Source organism: Coturnix japonica, linkage group LGE22C19W28_E50C23, assembly GCF_001577835.2.
Source record: "Coturnix japonica isolate 7356 linkage group LGE22C19W28_E50C23, Coturnix japonica 2.1, whole genome shotgun sequence".
NCBI lineage: Eukaryota > Metazoa > Chordata > Aves > Galliformes > Phasianidae > Coturnix > Coturnix japonica.
This window is the reverse complement of record NC_029544.1, coordinates 1257919-1278587: the sequence shown is the minus strand read 5'-3', so window position 1 is coordinate 1278587 and position 20669 is coordinate 1257919. Positions and strand designations below refer to the sequence as shown.

Sequence of the window (20669 nt, the reverse complement as noted above, 5' to 3'; positions counted from 1 at the left end):
CTGAGCTCCTGCCCTCCCCAGCCTTGCTATGAGTGCGGTCCCAAACACCCCACCTGCATTGGGAGTGCTCAGCATCCTTCTGTTCAGGTTTCACCCTGAACAACACCAGCTCTGTCTCCTTCCAGCCGTGCCTCAGCCCCACCCTGCCTTCCCAGGGCTGCTCAGAGCCCTCATTCATTCCTCTCCTGGGCTCTGTGTACCTTTGCTGTCGCACACCCTTGCACAAACCCAGCATTGTTCTTTCTCCAGGAAGGGCTGTGCTGGGTCCTACCTCCAGGGGAAGCTCTGTGCTCAAGTTCCATCTCCTCCTGAGCTGGCAGGCTCACCCCAACTGTGGCTCTCCCCTTTCCCCACCCCTACAAGGCTGGCTGTTGAGGAAGGAATTGCCATTTCAGGTGGGTTGGGGTAAGAAATGCAGAGAGAACCACGAATACAATGCTGTCTGTGTGTCACTCAGTACTTTATTATAACTCTGGAGAGCAGGTGTTCTGGTTACATAGATGCTACAGTCGTTGTCTACCCTACAGAAACATGGAAATGCTGCGATGTGCTCAATGGAGATGCACCATGAGACTCATGACATGTGAATTCAGGTGGGGTTACATGGCAGTGATTGAGGTCAGAGCCTCATAAAGGAATACTGCAGGGCTCTGCCTGTGTCAGTGTGTATAAGGATGTAGCAGTGCCTGTACTGAAGCCACGAGTGCAGCTATAGAGTTGGCTTCAGGAGCTTTGGTGCATCGCAGCTTGTGTGCATGAGCTGGGGTCAGCCAGGTAAGGTAAAAGCCACTAGAGAAGTTCAATAAATACAAAGACAAGTCCTGCTTGTTTTAGTTAGATGGGAACCAGAGACTGTCCCATTTCTAGGACCTAGCACCGTTGCATGTGAAGTCTGGAGCCTTCATGTGCAGCAGGCAGAGATGCTCTCTGTTGGAAAGAGGTGGCTTATCAGAATGAAAGCTGGAGGAGTTTTAGCTTCAGTGGCATGGGAGAGAATGAGGGGTCACCCAAAAGGCAGTAAAATTGGTTAAATACTCTGAAGTAGGCAAGGATTTCCCCAATAGAGCCGGCAATTTGTCAGCGGAGATGCAAATCCAGGTGTCACAAATTGATCTGGCTTGAGTTGATAGCCCACATCTCCCCCTGCTCTGCTTGGAAGACATGGAGCTGCCTTCCATTGAAAGCCACATCACTGAGCACCTCTTGGACACCCACAGAACTGAGACAGATCAGAAAGAATGGTTTTATAATACTGGTAAAATAGCTGGGCTGTTAGCTACTGTGTGAAGAGCTTGTGTAATAATACTTTCTCTTCCTGGCAAGCTTCCTATAGATAGATCTCAATGGTTATGAATGCAGATCCTCTCTAAAAACAGACCTAGAGAGGAAGAAGGTGTCAGTATGGTTTCATACAAGAGGTTCTAAAAGCCTGGCTTGGCTTCTGATTGAAACTGGTAACAGAGATATTAACTGGGATGCTGTGAAGGTAAAAGGGGCAGCCTGGAGTGGATTCCCATCCTTTCAGCCTTTGGACATTGGCTTGAGTTCGGGAGAAAGTGCTCTGGCCTCATTTGCCTACAGGTGCCTGTGGGTCTGGTTTGTGCTGTGGGGCTGTTTCTCCTCCTAGGAGCATTCTTCAGCGAGCAGGGAGCTGAGCTTTGGCCGGGCACTGTAGGTGTAGGGATCTGCTTCAGGTGCTGCCAGCTTGTTACTGTGGCTTCTGGAGGGCAGAGATTTTGTGCTGCCTCCATTCAGCTTCATCTCACCATTGGCACTGCCTGTCCCCCTGGCAAACAGCTTGGAGTTCCTTAAGGTGCTGGCAGAAACTGCTGGGGCAGGGGGAGATAAAAGGGGGGTGAGCTTAGAAAGGTTTTATTTACGCTTTATTTTGTGTGAATATAAGAACTTACGGTGCTTTGGTCTGGAGTGGACGGCGCTGATGACTGTGGGTATTGGTGACTCCATGCTGTGAACATAAGGAGAGAACGTGAAGATGTGTGTTAATATCTGCAGTTCCAGAAAGGTGTGAACGGGCTGGAGTTTGGCTCATGAGAGCTGGGCTGCATGGGTTGTACTTCTCAGTCTGAAGGGTTTAAGGAAAAGTTCAGAGCAAGAAACAAGGCTGAGTTGTATGGGGACTTCTGGGGCTTGCTCTTTCTTTGATCAATGCTTCAATAGCAGACTCAAAGCATGGGCTGTCTGCTTTCTCCCTAGGTGTTTGTGTGCATCCCTTCCAAGCCCACCTCACCTGCTTTCCTCTCCTTCTACCAGCTTCCTGTAAGTGAGGATCTCCAAGTCCAGGGCCAGCTTGATGTTCATCAGCTCCTGATACTCTTTCACCAGGTGAGCCATATCCTCCTTGCTCTTCTGGAGGGCTTCTTCTAGCTTGACCAGTTTGGCTTTGGCATCTTTAAGGGCCGTCTCACCGTGCTCTCCTGTTTCTTTGATATTCTCCTCCAAGTACAAGCACTGGTGTCACAACAGGAGAGTAAACAGAAGTGTTAAGTGTGCTGGAGTTTCAGATCTACCTGTCAGAGCTTTGTCACCCAGCCCAGGACACACCTGGCTTTTTTGGGACACGATGCAGGACCTCAGCTTCTGGATTTGGATGTTCAGGTCTGCAATCTCCCGTCGGCTGTCAAGGAGGTGACCCCCATAGGTGGCTGACTGGGTGTTCCCTTCATTCAGCTGCAGGGAAGATGGAAGTGTGAGTTATCTCTCACTCCTCTGCTGTAGCAAAGGAATCTAGTAAGTTTCCCACTGCCCCTGGGGATAAATGTCTAAATAAGGGAGGAAATAGCTGGTACGTGGAAGGATTTAAGGCTCGTTCTTATATTGTCTTCTGGCTGTATTATAGGCATGGGACACACTGGACAACAGTATTCACCATGTTGTTGCTTGCTCTGTTTGGAGGAGGTACGAGAGGAGAATCATTAGCATCCTAAGTGGGCCAAGTTACCACTAGGCAGTGACCTTGCCTTCCTCACTTGGTGGTGTGGGGAGCCTCGGGCTGTGAAACTCCTGATCTACACACACACGAGTTAGAAGGGATTGATCTGGGTTAGCACCCCGTCCCTCCTTCCATTCCCGGGTGTAGTTTGTCTCCCCACATCTTGCTGAGTCTTGTAGTTTCCTTTTCCCCTCTTCTCTCCCTCCTCTCCCCATACCAATCAGATAAGGGGACATACCTTCCTCCTGGTAAGTGCTTCAGCCTCCTCCCAGCTCCGAAGAGCCAGAGCTTCATACTGAGCCCTCACTTCTTCCACAATTCTGCTCAGGTCGAGCTTGCACGTGTTGTCAATTCCCATTACAACAGAAATGTCCTTAATTTCTGTCAGCAGCTCCTCGAGTTCCTGAGTAGCAGAGAAGGGAGATATCAAGTATTTAATGAAGCTACTTGCCACAAGACAGCTGAACTCTGGCAGATCTGATGTCCTGAGCCTGGCACACATACGCAGTGTGTGGATGGGGAGACATTGTAGGTTTCTATTCTCTGAAGTTCTGAAACATATTTTTTCCCCTTAAATCCAGACTCTGGCTACAGTTTGGGTTTGGGGCCTTCAGGTACCATCTGTTACATCTCTAACAAAATGGTGTATTTGCATCACATCAAAAGCAGGTTCATTGAACTACTGGTGATGCTTCAGTATCTATTAATGTTCAGATGGTGGGCAAATCTATGCAAGGCAAGAAATAGGGTGTTGTGAGTGGTTCTGCAGCTGGTGCTTCCAGGAATTTGCCTTTACTCAGCTCTGCTTCAGTATCTACGGAGGCAAGGGCTGCCACTTCTGTTGTTACTGTCTGCTTTGTGTCTAGGAAGATAAGGGAGAATGAAGACCCTTCTCTAAACACATCCATTGTCAGCAGAGCTGCTTCTGTATGCTGGAGAAACTCAAACCAGCCCTGGGGAGTGAGAAACAGGCACGTACAAGCTGCACTATCACTGACTGGAGTATTTACTCTTGATGGCTGACTCGGTCACAAAAGGAGTGAGACAATGATGAATGCAGTGAACCTAAAAAAGACCCTTCATCTATGCCTGTAAACTGATATACTGGGTAGTTTGTATCCTGACAAGACAGGACCTGATGCCTTGCACCAAGCAGATACTGTACACGTTCACTTGGCAGCTCCCCTGGCGTCAGACTGTTCCAGCAAAGGTTCGCTCCTATCAGTGTCTGCAGTTTCTTCTGATTTGCACCAGTGTGAATGGGAGCAGAATCCGTCTCTCCCCATCTCTGCTTTCATCTCAGTGTTTTTTGTTCTTCCCTTTTGTGCAGCTGCCTCTAATCTCTTAGAGAAACATCTGTACGCCTTGTTTGCCTTCCCTTCCCCTGACTGGGAAACAAAGGGCACCCTGATGTGATTCATGAAGAGAAGGTACCCCACTGGTCTTACAGAGAATGGGATTATCAGTGTGTTTTTTGTGCTTCCTTGTTAACATTTGAGCATGGCAGTAAGCTACATGAGAAAGGAGGATGTTAAGAAATAGTGCAGACTGCTGCTAAGAACAGCAACATAGGACCTAGAAGATGGAAGCACCCTGGTATTCTGTGTAGGGCCTGATATCCCACTGCTCCTGAGAACTGCTTTGCACCCAGATTGATCATTTTAGAGCAATTCAGTCCTCGTGCCTTGATGTATTCTAGCACAGTTCTGTTCGCGTGCATCTCATTCTGCTTCTCCCTGCCTCGGTTTCCCCACAAAGGGCAGTAGCACTCCTCTGCCAAGCATTTTAATTGTTTGTATTGGTGGAATTCAGACAAATCATTAGTATTCCCCAAACACTGCCAAGCCTGCTTGGTAGCATTTTACAGGCTCTGAGTAAGTGGCTGAAATCACATCGCTTTGAGGAGATGCAGGGCCTATGGGCTTATTCAGATGCTGTATCCTTCCTCCCTTTGGTGAAGTAATCTTTCCCAGTTTGGTGTAAATTGGAAACAAAGCCCTCTCTGTATTGGAACTATCTGCCAAAAAAAAGCCTTTTTTTGTTTGGCTTTGCTTGTGTGCCCTCCCAGCTGCGTTTCTACCTGCTCATAAATGGTTTTCTTCAGGTCCATCAGCTCTTGGAGCCCGCTGAGTTTCACCTCCAGCTCCGTTCTGTGCAAGGTGCTGGCATCTAAATCCTGCAAGAGGTGTATTAACAAACAGTTTGAGTGTATTAATGATTATTGGAGAAGCCTTTGCTGCTGCCCCATCGTCTCCAGTGCCTGGCAATCATGGAGCTGCTCCAATGAGCACAGAAGCTCCTGTTTGATTTCTGCTCTGCACTTTTTGTTCTTTCTTCTTTTTCCTTAGGTGAGAGCTTAGGTGGAAGTCTCCAGTGAAGGGTGGAGAAGGAAATGGGCAGGGCTGGTTTGTACCCACTCATCTTTTGTTCACCACAGAAAGCTGGGCTTATTGAAAACTGATGCTGGCCACAGAAGTCACCAGAACTGCCCCTACTGGCTGATGACTGCGTCAGGGGAAAACATGCAATTAGCCATAATGATCATTTGCACAGAACATTTCCTCTGCTTAATAATATCCTCCATTCCTACACCTCGGATTCCTTTTTTCATATTAAGACGGTGCACAAAGCCTTCCATTTGAGCTGATATTCAAATGCAGCTCCTCCTGGGACGGGATGTTTGTGCAGGGTGTGGCCTTGCAATGTTTTGTGGAAACAAAAGCAAACACATTTATCAATTTTTGCAGCCTTTCCCAACCTGTGCTGTCATTCAGAGGGAATGCACAAGGAGGAGGAGAAGCTTTGCCTTACACAGTCCTGGGTTACAGCATGGCTCTGCCTGACCCCTATGCTCCTGCTATGAGCTGTGGGGCTTTTCTATAACCACAAGTGGCCCAGACTCCCTTATATTCTCCCTGTTGAAATGGTGACCTTGTTCACCACGCTGCTGCCTTCCTCAAGGCCTTACTACCCTACAAACCCTCTGTGGTATGAGGGCTCTGGTGCTCCTGGGCAGCTCTGGACTGTCCTGGCTGTGTCTGGATCATACTGCCTCTCCCAGGCTGTTCTGTGATTGCAAGGCTGGTGTACAAAGCTCCTCTTGTCACTCACCTTCTTGAGCTCCATGAAGGTGTATTCCATGCCGCTGCACAGGCGAATCTCATCCTCATATCTAAAGAGAGGAGAAGAAAGCAGTTAGAAATCGCACAAGCCGCTCAGTTGCTTAAGGTTGTCTTGCTGGACCCCCAGAAAAGCATTGACATACAGGCTTTCTGCTTTTACTGTCTCATCCCACCCCATCCTTCAGAAGGAGTGAGATATCTTAGGTGTGAGCATCTGGACAAGGGAGAGGGCAACAAAACATGGAAAACTGTTGCATGGAAAACAGTACCCACAGAGCAAAAGGTAACAAAAACCAGATGGGACAGGGTGGAGTGTGAATATCCAGCAAAGAAACCAACCCTGCAGGTGTTTAGAAACGGGTTTGATAAGGACTGGGACAGCAGAGGCTTGGTCTAGGGGCAAACACATTTCCTGAAGGTTGGCAACAGAGCCAGGAGGGATGGCTTAGGGAATAAACCAGCCCTTTGGGATGCAGGGTCTCTTCTGGACCAGATCTGTGACCAGCAGGTTGGTTATTTGCTATGCAGGAGACCAGAAACTTGATGTGATGTGTGCAGGGTGCACTACAGGAGTGCTGGTTCTGCTGAGAATTGGAGCTGGTTCTCTTAAAGAAGCCTTAATCCCTGCTCTTCCATGCCACCTCCAGCTCCTCTTACCCAGATGTGCTCAGAGCATTTCCAGGCTGGGAATTAAATCTTTGAGTGCTGCTTATAGACGTCATCAAATCAGTATGGGGAAGGCTGAGATGGATAGGAATGAGGTGAAATGGCATCTCCTAACAGAGAGATGATAATGAAGTCAGGCATGGCAGCCATTCCATAGGCAGGTAGAGATGGGACAAGGGGACAACTCACCCTCTCTTTGCCTGTTCTTATAAGGCTAGGCAGTGTGGCTAGCAAGATTTACCTGTCTGGTTTTTCTGCTCTATAGCTGGAATGTTAGCTGTGTTGCCAGTAACTATGTACCAAGTTTAATTACAGCCTGCCACTCTTCCTTCATCCTCATTGCATCTCAGCCCAATCCCAGTCTGTCCCAGCCTGCCAAAGCAGCTTCAACGCATTGCCGGGCGCTGACATAATCTCCCATATGGAGCAAACAACGCTCCTGACTGAAAGGGGAGCAGGCCAAGCCAGCCCGACGCGCTCACCGCATGGCTCCAGAGGGACCTGGCAGCCAGGAGGTGACTCACATAGAGATGGAGCCTTCTACAAACACATCGCAGCATTTATCTCCTTCAGGGTAATCCTCAAGCAATCATGCATAAAGGTATAAATCCATCCTATCTCGCTTTAGCAGCTTTTTGAGATGGGCGTCTGGTCGCCTTGGGCTCCTTCTGGAGTCAGTGGAACAAAATCAGAGTTGAGCTGAATCTCAGGCAGGCTACGTTCCCCTCTGGATGTGCCTTCAAGGCTGTCTAAGGGTAAAGATACAGCGGTGGGATGGATGTGAGCCCAGCAGCATGGAGCTGCATCAGTGTGTCTCCAGCAGAGCAAGAAAATGGGGTAGGGAGCAGCTGAAAACCAGCTGTAGAAGTTGAAGGTGGTGGACTGACAGTGTTAAGGGGGGAACCTGATTATCACAAACCCTGACTCTCACACCTGGCCCCTCTGAAAGCTGTGAACTCCATATTTTCCTGCAGTATTTCTCCAGAGTTGCTCAGCACATGCAAAAATTCTGTGCCTTCTCATTCAAATGGGTTTTTGCATGTGCAAATCGCACGTGGGGAGCTGAAGCAAACTCTGGGCAGTCAACCCCGACTTGAGCATGTTTCAGTTTTGGCATGATTTCCTAAAGAAGCTGCGTTTGAGACCCTGTGTCAGACTTTAACCCTCCCCTTTGTCCCCTCTCCATCCTATTCTGTCTTTGGAACCATGACAACAGATAGCAACACTGCTCAAAGGCAAGCTAAGGAGGTTGGAAGAAGTGGAAGCATTGCAGCTAGCTCAGTCTCCTGTGTGTTCTTTACAAAGCTGTCCCTGAATAGTGGGGGAAAAAGAGACAAATTAGGGTCCTCTTGAGGATGCTGACAGGCAGATTTCACACATGAGCTGTTGGGCAGCAGCCTGCTTGCCTGGCCACTGTGTGCACAGAGCTCTATGGGGTGCCACAGCAGGGACAAGCGCATACCCATTTAAAGCTGGTAGTGGAGTTCCTAACTTTTGCTTCTCCCAAAATATTTCCCCTGGGAAAATAAACCTCTCCAGGAGCTGGAAACCTCCAAAATTTGCATGGATTAAGCAGCTCATTTACTCCAGGGAAAAAAAAACAACTGGGCAGGGGCAGCCTTCTTGACTTGCAGGACTCAGCAGAGCTGGTGTGGGTTAACATGGGGCTGAACTGCCCAGGGAAGCTCAGCAGAAGTAGCAGTGCTCTCCCCATGGATCACCAATGGCTGAGGGCATCACTGAGTGCAGGGTTGCTGTCTGTCAGCAAAGCAAGCATCATTGATTCCAGGTCTTTAAGTGAAACCAACATCTCAAAGCAGGAATTTAGGGATGTGCAGTGCATCGGTTCTAAAAGGAGGCTGAGCATAAATGCTTTCAGCATAGGGTCAGGAACCAAACTCCTAATTCCTTGTCCTGCTCTGCCATCAGCTTGAGTAAACTTAACTGCTGCCCTGTTCTATCTGTCCATTAGGTTCATCTGGATACCTCTATGGAGGTATCAGTCTTCCCCCTGATCTTCAGACGTGTTGAGCAGCTGGCTTAATCAAAGCCTTCAGAGATCACTGAGATCCTTGGGCTAAGCTCTCTGGAGAAGGGTGCTGTCATTATTCACACATCACATCACCCATCAGGAAGAGGTGTGGGCTGTTATTTCAGATGTCTGTCAATGCCAGCACAGGGGTTGGCCCTCAGCTTTGTTGTTCTGTTTTGACAGTGCCCACAGGTGGGTCCTCCTCGCTGCAAATCAGCATGGAAGTGCCAGAGATCCTGTATAGGCAAATGGGTGTAACTGGAAGGGAAAGTATCTAATTGTGGATTCATCTGTGTGGTATGCAAATAACACCGATAATAAGAAAAGCATTGTCTTCTTAAATGAGCCGTGGTGCATCTCAGATGTTATCTGAGGATCTCAAAGCTGTTGACAAAGGCAGCAATAAACCCTCTGCAGCCTGTCCTCTCACACTGCCATCAGCTTCACTAAGTTCTATCCAGAGGTTTTCTGAGTGAGAATTTGACCTTTTGGTGCAAACAGAACTTTGCTTTAATTTCTGTGGGGAGGAGGAGGAAAAGTGAGGCGGTTTGTTAATACTAAGGGGCCCAGATCCATAGATTGGTCTGGGGAGAAGGCTGTTATCACAAATCAAATCATGGAGAATAACTAATTCTTTCCTTTACTGGCCATCATTCCTTGTAGTGTTGTTTCCTGTGCTCTGACCTCAGATGCCCCCATACTTTCTGTAGGTTACTTTCATCTCTACTCAGGAAGAGGGTAGGAAGCCAACTTCTCTAATACACCGTCCTCTTTTTCTCTCTGGGAACAGCATCCTGGCTGCTTCCAATCAGTGCCACACAATCCTTGTCCCACAGCTTAACCAGCATCTTGCAGACATTCCCCCCCCCAATATATGGAGCCATATCAGACACCTACTTGCTTCGGAAGTTATCCATAGTGCTCAGGACTTCTGTCAACTCCGACTCGAGATTTTCCTGCTCGTAGTTGAGTGCCTGCATCTCTTGATTCATTTTGCTCATGTACTGATCGTAGATGGCCTTCATGTCCGATTCGGAGTGGGAATTGTCTTGATCCTTCAGGAAGTTCCACCGTGTAGTCAGGATCTTGTTCTGTTGCTCCAAGCATTGAACCTGCCAAAGAGATTGCAGAGAACTCGGTAATTCTGAGAGCACCACAAAATGCCACTGGTCTGGAGAGCTATGCAGCAATGAAACACTGCTGGGCTTAGCTGAGGTCTCCAGGTAAGAGCAAGAAATACCCTAAAGATTTGGGGCTGAGGATGGAAGGTTGAAAGGGGACTACAGAGGTTTTATGTATTTCGTGCTGCTTAACTTCTTAATGGATCACGCTCATGTAAAAATGAAGAAGCATCTTTTATTAAGTCACTGATCAACGCTGGTCCCCTTTGCCTCCAAACATATTGAAATAAAGGCTGGAAACCCACCATGGCTCACACTGAGATGCCTGGGGTGAACAGCATTCTGATTTACTGCCTCAGTGTGGCACAAATCACTCCCCTCTAATAATGTAGGATTGCACCATGGTGAAGTCTGAGCAATGAATCACAGCCTTGGTTTGTACTGCAAAGCAGCGTAGATGAGAGCTACGGGAGCTCTACAGAATAACTGAAATAATTAGGCTCCATGTGAGGTCTCCGTGTGCCTATCTGCAAAGAGAGGATACATTGCATTCTCATCCACCCACTATTCAAATCTGGCTCTTCTTTCCTAATGCTCTGCATTCTGAAGACTAATGCTGAGTGTTCAACACTTCTCACATTCACAGCTCCTGACTAACGTTAATTATTTGCTCTATGAAGGAAACCAAACTCCCTCCGTCATATTTGGGCTGTGAGCTCCAAGCTGTCAATTGCTTTAACTCTGTCCTGGAGATGATTCAATGCTGATATGAGTTCATCTGTGCTACGAGGAAGATGCAGCATCACCAGGATACTATATAGTGAGAGATGGGGTAACACATGTCCATAGACATCAAGTAACCAGGCAGGTGACTGGCTGCTTTGTCCTGGCCCCAAAACAGCATCACACTGTGTATGTGTGTGTGCATGCATGAGGCCAGGCAGCTCAGTGGCATGAGGAAGTGGCCACTGGGGCTACCAGTAGCCAATTTGTTCTCTCCATCTGAGGCATCTTCAGGATTGCATCCTTCAGCGGGACTGTGGTCAGTGGGGCTGGGATCAAACTGGGGTTGGACATAGAGAACAGCCTCATTTTATGGTAGCTTCCCCATTCGCTGCTAAAACAGCCAACATCTGCTGCTGATCCAAGTACCTCCCTGGCCCTCAAATGAAGTCTTGATTCCTGACTTCGCTCCTGATGGTTTGTTGCTCTTTTTTCTTTACCTAAATCTCTAGTTTTCACCCTGTTCCCAAACCATACCCACCCATTGGGCTGAACTGCTCTCATCCGTGAGCTTTGGTAGCAGAAGAATCACCCAATTTGAGCCTCATTTCCTGGAAGAATAAATGCAGAAACGACCAAAGCTTGGACCTTGGAGGCCTCTTCATCTGAGCTGCTCAGGGTGAAGGCAGAGCTTCAGGCAGGGATTCCATCACTTGGCTGTTGACTGTCTCCCACTTACACCTATCTGGATCAAATGGAAAGGCAAATGCTAGCAGATCTGGAACAGCCTGCTGGAAACCCATCAGCAGCGAACTCCTGCAGTTATTGTTGTCATTTATGCAAGGAATTAGCAGCTTGGGCTTCAGACCATCTGAATTCCTGATTAAAAAGGCAAGTTCTCTGCGACGAGGAAGTGTCATTAGCTTTCTTCTGGAATGAAGGCCCGAGGCAGGTGGCTGAAATTTCCCACTTATGTGCCACTTGAAGCTGCAGCCTTCAAAGCTAACTGCAGAAGCTGCAGGTGCTGAAGTCAAAGCCACTTAACTAAGGAGGGTTATTTGTACCTTCTATCCATCAGGCCCTGTAATGCACACTTATCAGCAGGTCACCAGGTTGGGTTTATCGGGAAATCTAGAGGCTGTCACTTCTTCCATCTCCATTTGTGTAGAACAGGCTGGTGCCTGTGGTCAGGCTCACGTACATTCTGTCACTGTGTGGTCTTCTCCCATCTCCCCTGCCCCCATCCTCTCACTCAATATCTGGTTTCTGAGCAGGGCTCGGTACACACACGCACCCCTCAACCTTATGTTCTGGGTGGCTGAAGGACCAGGGAAGCAGCACATGCAATGCATCACTCTCCAGGTGATTTCCAAACCACTTGTTCTCCAAATCCAGGCCAAGATCATTGCTTAGGAAAGCAGAGCTGCAGAGGCTGCTGTGTTCCTCTGTGCAGGGTCAGCCCCTGGCACTGCTGTACACTGTTGGCACATGGAGATGTGGTGGGTGCACAGCTCTTCGTTGGGATGGATCCCCACCCTCACCTCCTTCCCAGCATGAGGTCAGGTCCTCTTAGAGGTTGACTTAAAGAAAATAGTACTGGAAGAAAAAGAATCCCAAGCTGTAGTAGCTTGGCATTGAGTGCCGGTATTGTAGTCTGCAGTGAAGCAATCCTAGGAGATTACCATCTGTTTACAGAGCACCAGGGCTTTGCAGAAACCTGCCTTGGCTGGATGAGTTGTTTTCCTTTGAGAAAAAATCTTCTGCCTTCTCATGGCTCTTTGAGAGATGAAAGCGACACTTTCTTGGCTGAGCGTGCAACCCCTCGTCGTGCAAACCACAAAGGAGGGAGGTGGGTGGGGGGTATCCCTTGCCCACCGTGCAGCTACAAAGATGAATTTCCAGCTGTCTCTCTGCAGCCAGGGAGGAACTGGAGCAGCCATATAGTCAGTGTTACTGCCCATGGCCACATGTCCATTGCAGGATGGAGGCCTGCTTCATCCAGCACCATCCTCTGGCCATGTCCCTGCTGCCCAGGGATGGTCCCTATCCCTGTTGTGCTGCCCAAGGTGACCAGGAGAAGCACAGGCTGCTGACCACAGCCATGGCCCGGCTTCACCTAGAGGCGATAGTAGCCCTTGTGCTATGAGATAGCACTGAAGGAATATCTAATTGGGTAATTAGTCTCACATTCAGAGCCTGGCAGCGGTGCACTGAAGGCCTCCATGAGCCTCCTGGCAGTGTCTGCATCCACTTCCCCACCACCATCACCACCACCACCCCCATCCCCACACTGCAGCAGCTCCCCGTACCTTCTCAATCAGGGTCACAAACTGGTTGTTGAGCAGCTTGATGTCCTCCTTCTCCTGTTCCCTCACAGCATGAAAGTCGGTGTCGATGTCGAGATGCACGGGAGCCAGGAGCCTGCCATCAATGGAGAGGTAAGAGGAGCTCTGGTACCCACCATCTCCATGCAGGGTCCCACAGCTGGGGCTGGTCACACTGCTGGGGCTGCAGCGGCCCAGGCTGTCTGGGGATGTGCTGCCTGTTCTGCCTCGGCTCATCCTCCCCGATGCCTCCCAGGAGCAAAGGGAGCCACTGCTGAAGGCTTTGCATGGGTTAGTCATGCTCAGCTCGTGGCTCTGCAGCTCAAGGGGAGGAGAAAGGAGGATAGAGAAAGAAAAAAAGAGGTGAAGTTTTCTTGCTGCTGCTGCTGCCTCAAAGGTAAGGAGAGCAGTGGCACGTTGAGCAGCTTGGGCAGCTAATTCCTGTCTCCTCAGCTCGTGGGTTGGCTAATAAATTACAAGCACCTGTTCTCCTATGTTCATTAAACGGAGGAGGGTGTAACCGTTGATGTAATCCAGATCAACCTGTTGGCTTCTCGTTTCTCTCTCTGTGTTGGTTTTTTTTTTTTCCCTTCCCTCTCTCTGTACCCTCCTTTCTTCAGGAGCTTGTTTGTGTGGTGAGGGCATAGGCATTCACAGCAAAAACAAATCACTCCCAGGTAATTCGCTGGGCCCTGAGCAGCTGCTTTCCTCATCCTTAAATGGTGAAGAAAGCAAGCAAAGGAGCTGGGCTGCAGCAGGCGGGGAGTGCAGCACTGAGCAGGGCTGCAATTGTACACCTGGGTCATGGAGCTTGGGCTCAGCCCTCTTGGGTCTCCAGCCAAAGGAATTGTGGCTTTTTTTTTTCCTAATAGAATAAAGGAGCTGAGAAAAGCATAAAGGAAGGCTCAGGGTTTGCTAAGGGTGGGTGTTTGGAGAATGCTTCTTGAGCTCGTTGGGCTTATAGGTGCTTGTGGTCTTCTGTTGCCCATGGAGAAGCTTCTGATGCTCTGAGTGTTTTTAGGGGTGGCAGATCTGCTTTTGGGACCTCTCAATGCAGAGGGGTGAGAGTCACTGAGGTTATTTGATCCAACAGAAACACAGACATTCAAAATAGACACCAAGTTGGATCCCAGAAGGGCTCGTGCCCCTCTTTGACACCCGCATACCCCAGAAGCACTTTAAAAGCAAATTCTGGAGACACCAAAAAACCACTTTCTTTTAATAAATTCTAGCCTGCCAAGGTGGCACGCCCTGAAGTACTTGTTTGGACCTAGGAATAAACCAGCATCGGACACTGCAAACTTGAATGTGTTTTTCTGCTCTAACGTGGTTTCTCATGTGAAAAACGAGGACGGAACACCTCCTTCTGCTTTATTAACATTGTGATGCTTTAACAGAAAAGGGGATGGTCTTCTCTGGCCAAAAGGTGGAATTTCCATTCTGTGGGAAAGCTGCTGCTTTTTGGTTTGGTTGGAAGGCGAGCTGGGTATTTCCCCACCAAATAAAGTGGGAGAAAGCTTGGGTCTGTCACAAGCTCTAACAAGAACCGTGTGTGATGGGGGTGCAGTTTCGGTCTTGTGGAAGACCTCATAAAGAAGCTGACCCATTCCAGTAGATTTAACCTTTCTACAAGCACAGCTTTAATATCTGGCCAAGGACATCCTTTGCCCAGCAGCGCATCCATATGATGTTTCCTTGGGTGATCCACTTGAATATTGAATCCCTCATTTGATGGGTCCTTGTCAACCTTTCCAGCTTAATCCTGGTGATTTTAAGGATTAAAAGGATGCTTATGGCTGGGAGGTGACAAAGCTCGTGGCTCTTGCAAGGTGAGGTGAGATATCTGCCTCATCGTGGACTGCTTGTGGCTTTGCGGTTGCAGGCACATGGATGTTCCTGATTAGCATCAGGCCACGGGGTCACCTGGCAGGTTCTTTGCTTCATCTGGTGCTGAGCGCCGTTGTGATGGCTCCTAGGAGCGATCACTCCAAGGGGAAGGAGGTAATTCCATTGCTGGTTGCATTTAACAGCGGCTTGGAGCTGGGCTGGATGTTAGCATGCTTCTGTTTTGCAATGTCCCAGGAAGGGCTGCTGCAGAGAAAGCACTGCTGCTCATTGCATCAGCAGCCACATCTCCCTGAGCATCTGTTCCTACTGCTTTCTCCTCCACATATCAATTCTTTCTTTCCCCCATTATCATTACCTGGAAATGACATTTCTAACACCGGATCCAGCCTAAATGTGTATCTGTTTTGGCTGAAATGGCTTCACCCAGCACAGAAGGACTGGGATCCAAAACAGAACACTGTGACCCAATTTAATTGTAATACATTAGGCAGTGGAGTGAGATAGGGACTGAAACTTGCACCTTTATGGAAAGGCAGTGCTGGATCCCAGGAAACCCTAATTTCAGTCTAAACAAGGCAATGCCCAGCAGCCTCTCTCGATCCTCAGATGCTGCTGCTTGCTTTTTGGTATTTTGGGTGCCCTTAATGCTACCCTGTGTTGTCCTTCCAAGGATGGAGAATGGAGATTTGCTTTGCACGGTGGCAGCTGAAGCCTTGCTGCATGCTTCTCTCCCTTGCTGTCCTCCCTGCCCTATGGGAGAGGCAGTGCTGAGTCAGGCTGTTTCTCCTCTTCCTGCTGATGTTCTTGATGCTCCTCCTCGGCCAGGTATTTGGTTCAATTTGGAGCAGGCTTGCTCTCCAAAACCTGGCTTTGAGATGAGGTGCCAGCCTTACTTGGCTGCATGGCAAAACAAGCTGAAAGAGGATGGGAGAAGAGAGGGGAGTGTCAATGAGAAGGATGTGATGAAAGCTTTGGCCACCTCCAGGCAAACTGCTGTGTCCTCCTGCTCCTATGGTGGTATTCCTGGTCCTGCTCATCTCCTGATCCATTGGGATGCAGGAGTCACCATCCAAAGATGCTGAGTGGTCTGAGGATCCCCCGTTGTGGGGGCATCTGGAGCAAGGCAATGAATTCCTGGAGTCTGCAGTGTGGTTGTTTGGTAGGTTGAGGTTTGAGGGTGGAATGGGGTGACTTAAACCACAGCAGAGTCACCTGGGGATGCTTAAACCTCTGTGCAGACATACCTGGACTTCCCTCAGTGCATGGAGATTTATCCCAGCTGTTTGAAAATGCACCTTGTAGGGTTACTGGCTCGATAAGTACATGCACAGAAGAATAATTCGTTTATCAAAGCTCCCTAAGTAATTGCTGTTCATTAAGTATGGGTAATGTATGAAGCATAAGCAGCAAATCAGCGCTTGCCTCGAGGAATCAGAGCGATTAGGGTTAAGCAAGGCAAGGACAGGGCTGTGGGGCTGAGGAGGTAATGAGTGGGTCAGCAGGACGCGTTTGGGCCACGCCGGGCACGCGAGGAGCGTCTGCAGTGGGAGCTGTGTGTGTTCAGCCCAGTGACATATTGCAAGGGAATGGCTGATACTGCGGCCATGGGGCAGTTCCTGGTTCTGGAGGTGGGGTTGGTCCACCAAGACATCACTCCTTTCTGTGCCTGCCCAAAGCTGTCCATGTCCCCTTCGTCCTTCCAGCCCACTGCCCCCTTAATCTCCTCTCTGATTTCTGCCTTTACTGCAGGAGCAGAAGCTCTTGGTGCCATCGAAATCGCTTCCCCCAGAAGAGACGTCACCTGCAAAGAATTTACAGGAGGTTTTGGGAGGCAGGACGGGACGTGCTCAGTCTGCTTTGCACTCAGGAAGGCTTCCAGCCCATCTGCTGCTCACGTTGCTTCCAGGAAATTTCAGGTATTGAAAAAAAAAAGAATAAAATAGGACTAATTAAGTGGTGGTGACATCACTCATTTCTGCTCCGGCGCTGCAGCCTCTTCCCTTCCCACAGTGGTTGGGTGATACCGTCTGTGCCCGAGGCTCTCCCCCAAGCAGCTGCATCGTATCATCTCCAGCATAAAGGGGTTTGGTTTCATCTCAGAAACCGCTGCTTTTGCTATCAGGTGAAGTCTATGAGCCTGCTTGTCTCCTTTGCTGTGCAGCCCAGCTTGTCCCAGTGTCTTTCAGCCCACTTGAGAGCCTGAAGGTTGCCTGGCTCTATATAACCCCGTCCTGTTATTTGGCAAATGGTTTCTCTTTTCTTTGTCCCTGCATGTCAGAAGAACATGAATGAGACACACAGTGCAAGGATTTACTGCCTGGTGTTTCTCAATCCACACTTGGGCAAGTTGAGTTCGTTCCTTTTAAGCAGCACCCAGCATCCACCGCTCTGATTACGATCTGGCTCTGTGCTCTTGTGTCACTTTTAATTAGGCATTTTGTTTTTGCATTGTGTGTCATTCTCACATGGTTTGCAGCATAAATGATGATGTATTGTGTTTCAGTGGGTACTGTGAGCCTTCAGCTGGTAATGAGGTTGTGAGGATATTTATGAGGCCGTGTACCTGTTTTGCAACGTTTAGGTTTTGAGGCTAAAATACACAGGGATCTTTACTGGGAGACAGAAGGCACCCAAGGCATCAGGGTGATAGCAGGTATAAGCCAAAATACCCTGATGGCACAGAGGTAGGATGGCTCTGGGGATGCCTTGTCTCTCTGCAAGATGCATCCCTGCAATGAATGAGAGCTGCATAACACAGGGTGCTCAGCTGCAGCTCAGCACTGCATTGCTGCAAGGGGCAGCTGCTGCAGGCATGGCTTTGGTGCTGGGTTACCCCCTGGGTATTTCAGCATGCTGTCAGGAGCCGACACGTCTGCAGATCTGGCAGTGAGCTCAGCAGGTTTGTGACATGCGTGTTGCACAGACCCAAGTGAGCACGGCCTCAGCTTCAGGAGGACAGTTAGGATGCACGTGCAGCAGCCCCGTGTGTCTGCACGTGTTTGCATTTGTCGGGACTGGGCTGGTGCTAAGCCCAGGAGGAAGCCTGTAATCCTGCTGAAATCTGGTACGCGATCTGATTCACCCCAAGTTTAATTCCTGAGGTCAAATTCTACCTGGCTGATTCATACCTGGTGAACATAGGAAGCCAGGAGCCTGGCCCTGCCTTGCATGGCCCTAAAGGTGTCTTTATTTTGGCTGAAATTCTCTGCAACCTTTTTGCTGCAGCCGAGGGACCGTGGAACCCACAGTGTCTGCAGGAGCGAAGCATCATCAGCATCATGGGGAGCAGTCTCACTCCTAGTACATAGCTCTTCCTTTTGGCCCATTTCTGCTCATTTGTGGTCCTCATATGCTGATGGCTGGGGGGGGTTTGGGGTTTGTCAGGGTGTGTAAGGAGGAGGCTGGGTGGATTTGGGTCTGGAGGAGCTGATTCTGAGCAGCAGTTCTGGCTCTGTACAGTGTTGCTGGACCTGATAATCCCTCCCCTCCTACAGACCTGGTGTGAGACAGCGTGGGCACTGGGGACATAATTCTGATCCTAATTACTACTGTCACCGCCTAATGCATTGATTACTGCGGCGCTGTGTGACGCCCTGCCCCACCCTCTGCTGCCATCAGCACCAGGGCTGGGCTCTGTAGGGTCCAAGGCTGCTGGTCCTGCACTTTGCTCTTACTGGAAAACATGAGACCCGGCCCCCAGCTGCAAAAGAACCGGAGGAAGGGAGAGAGAGGGGATGCACCTTCCTTATGGAGTTCATTGGGAAGCTGCCGCTTGGGAGTGCTGGGTTAAAAGCAGAGGCAAAAGCAGAGGCTGGAGTGTCATTATGGGGGATGGTTTGTTTTCTGGGGGATAAACAGCAGCGTAGATATATATATATATATATATATATATATATATATTACTGTATATATACTATACTATACTACATCAGTATATACATTACTATATATACTGATGTATATATATATATATATATATATATTACTAGGAAAAAGCACTTATATCCCTCTGAGAGCTGAACTGGCACCTCTGTAGGCAAAGGTTATTGTCTCATCTCCGCGATTACAGCCGTAATAAAACACTCATAACCAATTAATCATTTGAACGTTATTTACCTTTGTCTTTCATCTGTGACTCATCCATGGGGAGATCCTACCCCTCCCTTTTGCCCAGCCCCAACCCCCCCCCCCCCCCCCACCTTTCTGCTCCTCTGCCTTTCACAAAGCATCTCCGATGGTCCAAAAATAGGGCTGCAAGCTCCAGAAACCCAAGTGCTGCAAACTGCCCTCTGGAACAGCACAGTTGGCCCCAGATTTGATAGAGTTTTTTTGCAGTCTTTCGTCCCAAAGACTGAAGCACAAGCTGATGCGATGAGCGATGTGCTTAGAGAGGTGGTGCAGCTCTGCCTCTCCCACGGACTTCCTGCCTGCAGGACGGCTTATCTGGAAAATACTGCATGCAGATTTGTGTTGCTCTTCGTTATTTTGCTTCCTTAGGAGGGTTCATTAGGCAACGAGTCTGTTTGGACAGCTTTGATTTTGCAAAAGGTTTCGGAATTCGTAACTGGGGCCAGAGGCTGCCGAGCGGCTTTGTTCCATGAAGCCACGGGGGGTGCAGATGGTTGTTTGTCTTGTGGCAGCTATTAAGACACCCAGTCGTTGTCCTTAATTACATTGTGCCAAGGGCTGTACAAACAAGGGTGCATGAGGATGGCTGTCACTGTTGGGTGCTCGGTGCTTTGGGAGTCCTTAATCCCTCCTGAACCCGGAGGTGGAGGATGAGTTGCTGTCAGCTGGCGTTGTGCCGTTGGCTCTGCCCAAGCTGTGTCTGAAGCAGCGTTTTGATAAGGGCATTTCTTCTTGATGACTGTGCACGATCACTCCTTTCCCCACTCCATTCACTTGGCTCCAGTTACGATGGCATTATCCTTTAGCCTAGACATGAATCAGGCCCACAGTTCCCGTAGTAAAGCAGAGTGCCATTGCATTGCGTTGCCTGCCGTGAATGGCGCGCTTCGCTTTGCAATTGAGTCAATTAAAAGAGGAATACAGGGAGATCTGTGCAATCTCATTGCCACAGGCTGCGGTGGCAGGAATGGGTTGGCCCAAGGAACGGACCAGCAATGGGGAGAGAGGTCATAAGCATAAATGTGCTGGGCAAGATGCAATTTAAGCTGCAGGAGTGTGGTTGGAAGGATGGTTGTAATTGCCCTGGGTTTGTGTGCTGCCCAGCCTGTGTTACTGGCTGAGATAGATGGACTCTGGTCTGCTCCAGCCCCACTCTGTGCTGTGGGTGTACTCACAGAACTCAGCTCTACCATTGGAAACTGATGCAGAGATGCAATGGGCCGGGCTCGTAGCTCACATGTGATTTTTGTTGGGACAAAATATGGGCTTTCCATTCTCTCCTGAGCTGTGCCATGTCCAGAAGAGCTGAGCCTGGCACCACCAGGATGGAAAACTGCTGTGGCTTTGTTTGTTTGTTTGTTTTTCCTTCAGGCTTCAGCTGCGGGATCGGCTCTCAACTTTCATGTCAAAAATTATCCGTGTAATTACGGTTATACATAATTACAGCTATATTTATACTTATTCCTTCGTGATTTCTTGTAATCATCAGATCTCATAATTTGGGGGAGAGGGGAAAAAAACAGCTTTAAGTGCATGTTAAGGAGGCTGGAGAGAGAAGAAAGTCCATAGCTCAAATGCTTGCATCATGCGTCAGGTATGGGGAGCCGGAGCTGCGCTGCACTGTGTCCCCAGGACGGATCCCATGGGCTGGGTTTGCTTGTTTGTCCAGGAGCTCATGGCAACGCAGCTCCCATAGCAGCAGCTGCGGTGCTCTGGGTGCAGTCAGGGCAGGAGGTGCACAGGGCTGCACTGTGT

General features: G+C 49.2%; 2 protein-coding genes across 4 annotated transcripts in view; one reads left to right on the top strand and one right to left on the bottom strand.

The window, feature by feature from the left end:
- Positions 1-13067, top strand: part of BCDIN3D (BCDIN3 domain containing RNA methyltransferase) — a 29968-nt gene extending 16901 nt beyond the window's left edge. The window contains exons 5-6 of the transcript XR_004305471.1: positions 2215-2343; positions 12992-13067. The gene's annotated coding sequence lies outside the window, so the exon portion shown is untranslated. The remainder of the gene's footprint in view (positions 1-2214; positions 2344-12991) is intronic.
- LOC107325786 (keratin, type II cytoskeletal 80) lies at positions 446-13264 on the bottom strand. 3 transcript variants are annotated; one of them, XM_015886942.2, is made up of 9 exons: positions 12924-13264; positions 9668-9882; positions 6062-6122; positions 5031-5126; positions 3189-3353; positions 2563-2688; positions 2249-2469; positions 1911-1966; positions 446-1829 (listed from the first exon to the last, which is right to left on the bottom strand). In XM_015886942.2, the coding sequence occupies exons 1-9, from the start codon at positions 13236-13238 to the stop codon at positions 1624-1626; spliced, it is 1461 nt and encodes a 486-aa protein (XP_015742428.1). In that variant the 5' UTR covers positions 13239-13264; the 3' UTR covers positions 446-1623. The 3 variants fall into 3 exon arrangements, with proteins under 3 accessions (XP_015742428.1, XP_015742429.1, XP_032296965.1); XM_015886943.2 differs by having other exon boundaries at positions 446-1826; XM_032441074.1 differs by lacking the exon at positions 12924-13264 and adding an exon at positions 10197-11459.
- Between the last annotated feature and the right edge of the window lie 7405 nt (positions 13265-20669).

Bases quoted from the DNA above. Each gene is read 5' to 3' on its own strand.
- LOC107325786 (XM_015886942.2), bottom strand. From the start codon at position 13,238: ATGACTAACCCATGCAAAGCCTTCAGCAGTGGCTCCCTTTGCTCCTGG. The intron at 3,354-5,030 runs GTAGAAACGCAG...TCTGCTACTCAG, and splicing joins AGAAAACCATTTATGAGCAG to GAACTCGAGGAGCTGCTGAC. The intron at 1,967-2,248 runs GTGAGGTGGGCT...TTATGTTCACAG, and splicing joins GTAGAAGGAGAGGAAAGCAG to CATGGAGTCACCAATACCCA.